The 5,604-nt window shown below is 36.8% G+C and overlaps 1 protein-coding gene across 1 annotated transcript; it reads left to right on the top strand.

The window, feature by feature from the left end:
* Nucleotides 1-5,348, top strand: LOC134848128 (uncharacterized). The gene is made up of 4 exons (XM_063865483.1): nucleotides 1-337; nucleotides 607-825; nucleotides 4,041-4,410; nucleotides 4,956-5,348. The coding sequence occupies exons 1-4, from the start codon at nucleotides 2-4 to the stop codon at nucleotides 5,324-5,326; spliced, it is 1,296 nt and encodes a 431-aa protein (XP_063721553.1). The 5' UTR covers nucleotide 1; the 3' UTR covers nucleotides 5,327-5,348.
* The last annotated feature ends 256 nt before the right edge of the window (nucleotides 5,349-5,604 follow it).

The following is a 5,604-nucleotide window of genomic DNA, read 5'->3' as shown; positions in this document are numbered from 1 at the left end:
TATGGACATGAATCTCTGTGGACCAGAGGCCTGTCTTTATGAATCAAATATCCCCGAAGATACTCGCTACCCTTTCTATATTGAAAGCAATCTTCGCAATTTTTTGGAAAGTCCTATAAATCCTGATGATGATGAGGCTGTTAGTGAGCACATGAAAAGAATTGGAACTTTAGCAGAATGTGCGAAACAGGCGAAATATTTGTGCCGCCAGATGATAGATGAAGTGGATAATGAAATTGACATGATTGAAGATGGCGTTCACCCAGAAGTGAACAAAGTAAAACTGGAGGCTAACAAAAAGCTGAGACGGAAAGTGAAAATCGAGAAAAAGAGCTACGTGAGTATCTCTGCAAGTTTAATTGTTCAAAAAGCATGCATGAAATTTGCTTCCAGACAAATTAGGGCGGACTTGAATTGTACGTAAAGTGAGTCTGTGTCTGCAATCTATCTGATTGATGCTTTTGCTTTTACAAGTGGGCTCGACAAAATTTATTTATGTTCTAGGGCCAAATTCGGCTGTGTTTGTGCAGTTTTTTGGGTTTTACCGAAACTTATCTGAAAAAATGTTGTTTAGATCGGCTAATTATGTGAGATGTTTTGATTTAGGATGAAAAAGTAACTCAGTATGAGCTGGAACACAAAAACGAAGTTGAGAAATTGAATAGTGAATTAGAGAGTAGAAAGCAGACTCTTCTGACTGAGATGTTGACTGCTCTGGAGAAGCAGAAGGAGGCGATCGAGGCCAGACTGAAGAGCGGACACTCTGGAGGTCAATTTCCGGATAATCTGATGGCCTCCACGGGCAACAATGACAATTGCGGACAGGTTAGATTTCTATTGGAAAAAAAATTCTTTTGAAAGTCTTTCTTTGTGCCAATTCTGAGAGATCGAGTTGGAAGAAATATGTCTTGAATTGTTGTTCCGACCATTGAAAATGGGGAAGAACTTTGTATTCGGGTGTGTTTTAGTTTTTTCTTTTTGTTTTCCATGCAAAACCAGGTACCTCAAATAATCATCGGACTGGGTTAAGTGATATATCATATTAAATCCCTTGCAGTCGTGATTCAAACCATGTTAAAAAATTTCGTAAAAAAATTTTCCCCGTGTCGCGAAAAACCGGTTTGAAATTTTGGATTTTTTCGTCTTATTTCGAGCGAATTAAGCGAGCGAACAGTCTTATTTTAACTGCTTAAAAGCTTACAGTAGCTTAATTTAAATCGTTAAAACTTAGTTTTATTTGAGTAACGTTAGTTCACTTTGAGTATTTCAGCCCGTTTTGGAATCAAAATCTTCGAAAAATTGAAAAAATAGTGATATATTGTGCTATATGCAAGTAAAGTAGTAGTTGCAATTGTTGTTCATTGTAGTTTTAGGAGGGTTTGAAATTTTTACCCTTGCGATATGCAGGGGGTATTGCAATCGGGTACTAGACTTTTTTCCCGCAAACAACTTTTTCCACAGGACTCCTAGTGGTACCTTGGTTCATAATGAATTCAAAATTTGTAGTGTCTCTTGCACAGTTAGCCTTTTGCATCAAGCAGAAGAGTGTAATTGTTGGCTACTTTTAAAAATCTAGGAGCCAGTAGCTTCAATGAAATACTTGATGGCGTTGAAAATTAATAAAAAAGATTACATGAGGCAGCTAAGCGTAGTTCCTGGTAAACATGGGTTCTTATAACCAGATTGATTAGGATAACTAGCCTGATAAACATGGGTTCTTATAACCAAAGTAGATTAGGAAAACAACCCAGTCGCAAAAGTTAAGCTTTCAAAGAGCGAAAAAAGGACAATCTCGTCAAGGAAAAACTCGTTGTTTCGCACTGAGAAAGACATGGACAATCGATAAAGGTATGCAATCCATTAGGAAAATGTTTGAAATAACTGCAAGGCACGTTAAAGTCAACAGCAAGGTCCCTATGCGGTCCGGCAATGGAAGATTCTAGAAAACTTTTTTCATTTTTTATCGGCTTAATTAATATTGACTTAGTGACCTCTTATTGAGTCTCGTTACGACCGGAAAAAAAATTGTGCCCGTGTGTGCCTTGAGGGGAAAAGGGGTTTTTACAAGTTTCGATTTTTTTTAAATTTCTTTTCGGCATGAGGGGTTTATGCTCAGGTTTTTTCGCCTTTGTTACCGCTTGGTAATTATAAGTTCAAATCCCATCACTTATCCGGCTCATCTGGCGCAGAGGTAAAACAACTGCTTGAGACGGCAAAGCTTTTCAAAGACCGTGTCTGTTTATTTTGTCGGCTTAGTTCCCGTAGCTCGATGGTTCATCTTGATTCCAAGTAAATACAAAGCTTGAGACGACAGAGCCCGGGAGTTCGATTGCAGTTGAGACCTGTTTTTCTTGCTCATAGAAAATTTTGGTTAATTTAGATTATTGTCTGTCTGCTTATTTTAGACTGCTTAGTTCCGCAGAAACGACTTGTTTCGAAAACTTGGCTTCTGTTTAGCAGTCTCAAAGCTTTTTGTAGAGTTTCTAATGAGGCAGGCAATTTTGTTCCGGATATTTTGGCCTTTTTGTGCAATTTTAATTGAGAAAAACGATTTTTCATTTTCCAGCTGATTTTAATCATACTCTTCATATTTTTATCGCAACTGGTGCAAATTTCAGCTTCGCCTCTGTGTAAAATATTTTTTTCAATCATTTTTTTCAGCTCAACTGTTTTCTTGTAATTGTCGGCTTGGTTTCGTTTGGTAAGTTTTGTTTGGTTGCTAATTCAAATACCATGCATGGCATGTTGGCCTAGAATGCAGAAAGGACTTGTATCGAAAACTTGGCTTCTGTTTAGCAGTCTCAAAGCTTTTTGTAGAGTTTCTAATGAGGCAGGCAATTTTGTTCCGGATATTTTGGCCTTTTTGTGCAATTTTAATTGAGAAAAACGATTTTTCATTTTCCAGCTGATTTTAATCATACTCTTCATATTTTTATCGCAACTGGTGCAAATTTCAGCTTCGCCTCTGTGTAAAAGTTTTTTTTCAATCATTTTTTTCAGCTCAACTGTTTTCTTGTAATTGTCGGCTTGGTTTCGTTTGGTAAGTTTTGTTTGGTTGCTAATTCAAATACCATGCTTGGCATGATAGCCTAGAATTCTTCTTTGATAAAAACAGATTTTGTGAAAATGAATGGGACTGATTTTTTGTTTTTTGAGTCGCTCTGGAAAATTTATTCACTTTTTGCCAAAAAGTTTTTTTCAGAAACTTTTACCGACTTTCAAAAAAAGGGATCAGTGGATAAACTGTATACTCTCCTGTTTGCCTGCATATTCCCCTAATTTCTTTTTACTATACCCATCTGTCTACAGTCTTCGAAAAAGTCTGTGGGGGGATATTTGATCCATCTTTTTGAAAACTACTTTCCCAATTCTGAGTTTTTTTGTTTCAATGTAAAGAACGGAATTTCACTGCAAAAGTGTCTACACGCCCAATTTTTTTTATAAAAGTGTTGGCCCTCGGAGTAGTCAAACTGTTGATTTTTTTTACTGTTTTTGAATCTTTTTGACTTTTCTCAAAAACTAAACCCATAGCGGGTAGTGAAAAGCTCCCCTGCATTAGTCTTACTCACAATTTTTACACCATAATTTGTTGCCCTCGGAAAAGTCAAACTTTTGATTTTTTTGAGCATTTTTTTAATTAGCTCGAAAAATACCCTGCCATATGAGATTTTGGGTTCAATTCGAAGAAAAGGTTGAAGAAAGCTTCTTTGCATTTTCGAGTACGCGCAAGTTTTTTTAACCCAAAAAAGTATGGCCTTCGGAAATGCCATTTTGATTTTAGGCCCTTTTTGAAACTTTTCTCGAGAACTCGAGAATCTGTGACTTTCAAATATGAGTTTTTGGGTTCAATCGAAATTATAGGTTGCTTGAATCTTTTCTGCATAAGCTTTGCTTCGCCTCTGTGTGAATATAACATTATACAAAAATTCAAAGAAATTTAAGTTAACTTTTGCACGATATCAATATTTTTGCACTGTTTAGATTTTATGATCTTCATTCGAGATAAATTTGAATGAATCTAACGCTTATATTTTTCTTAGGTCCTCACACGAAAGCTACGGAAAAAGGCCAACGCCGAAGCAGCAGCTTGTCACATCTCACCCGAAATAGTGTCGGGTTTGAACGACATCTCAGTACCGCATGTAGTATCAACTATAGCTAAAACACACGTACAGTTAGACGAAAGTATGCACGAGGCAGCTTTAATGACGTCATTAGCTAATGGATTGCTCGAACAGGAAAAGGAGGAAGACCCGACTGCGAAGTACGAGGAGTTTGCAAGGCTGAAGGGACCTGGGAATAGTATCCAGTTGACAGAAAATGGATTTAGAGTGGATTCGTTGTTGGCTGAATTAGACGTGAAATTGACAGATGACGAGATTTTGAATGATTTGATGGCGGCAACGAAAGGTGAGACAGCTGTTTTTGCAATTTTTGGAATTTTTTAAAGGCTTTTTGCGGTATAGTTGATTCCTTTTTGATAAAAATTTTTCCTTGTTCAAATAATTTATCATTGATTTGGATCAGGCGCGGATCTAGGATTTTCTCGAGGAGGGGGGGGGGGCGGATTTTTAAAAAAAACTTCGAAAGTTTTGTTGACTTTTTTATAGGCCGGCCAAATTGGTTTTCTGAGCTATCCCAAATCATTGAAAGGGCCCCATTTGGCCAAATTTTCTGCGCCGTTTTTTTTTGAAAACACATGCCAAAAAAAGGCGTTTTTAAGCATTTTTCTTGGAAAATTTTGACCAAAAAAATTGCGTTTTTTCGGCGCGCGCTCCACCCTCAAAATAAGTATATTTTGGCGCCAAATGCGCCTTTAGAAAAATTTTACGGTCAGTCAGCCAAAAATGGTTTTCTCAAAATATGGGGGGGGGGGGCTGGTGATTTGGCTGTAAATCCGCTGGTGATTTGGATGTAAAAGAAGTTTCAGCGGGATACAATTTTGATTATTTCAGGAAAGTACAAGTCAACATCGCAAAACTCAGCAATAGCGCATTTGATCACTGCCACCTCATCTTCAGCCAAAGGTAGCCAGTCTTTGCCAGAATCAAAAGTGACCGTAAATTCTCACCAGTCCGAAAATTCAAGCAGTTCTGGTGGACAAAAGAGCAGCAATGTGTACCTTGAAGACAAAAATCTGATTTATAACAATACGACATTTTTCAAAGGGCAGCAAGTGTACATAGAAGGCAATACAAAAGGGCTCTGTAATATTTTGGGAATAAACCAACAGGAGGTGCAATTGAAAAAACTGAATGATTCGACGAAGATCAAAATATCATTGGATATGTTGAGGAGAGGAACATATAGATTAATTGAAAGGTAGTTGTACTCGATTTTGTAAATTTAAGGTCATTTTTTGTTCAAATATTTGATTTATTTATGTAAAATGATATATTTTCCATTACGCTTTTTTTCAGGTAGATTTTAAGCTTTGTTCATATAGATCTAACTTTTGTAGAACGTGTTCATCTTACAAATTATCTTTTTTTAATTGTTCCGACCATTGAAAAGTTGAGAAACTTTGTATTCGAGTGTTTGTTTTTTTTTCACGCAGAATCAGGCACCATAATCATCGGACTGGGTTGAGTGATATATCATATT

The sequence above is a fragment of the Symsagittifera roscoffensis genome, chromosome 6, assembly GCF_963678635.1.
Source record: "Symsagittifera roscoffensis chromosome 6, txSymRosc1.1, whole genome shotgun sequence".
Lineage (NCBI taxonomy): Eukaryota > Metazoa > Xenacoelomorpha > Acoela > Convolutidae > Symsagittifera > Symsagittifera roscoffensis.
This window is presented reverse-complemented; position numbering and strand designations above follow the sequence as displayed.

Excerpts from the sequence above, each read along its gene's own strand:
- LOC134848128 (XM_063865483.1), top strand. The coding sequence starts at position 2 with ATGGACATGAATCTCTGTGGACCAGAGGCCTGTCTTTATGAATCAAAT. Across the intron at positions 338-606 it reads AAATCGAGAAAAAGAGCTAC|GATGAAAAAGTAACTCAGTA; the intron begins GTGAGTATCTCT and ends GTTTTGATTTAG. Across the intron at positions 826-4,040 it reads ACAATGACAATTGCGGACAG|GTCCTCACACGAAAGCTACG; the intron begins GTTAGATTTCTA and ends TATTTTTCTTAG.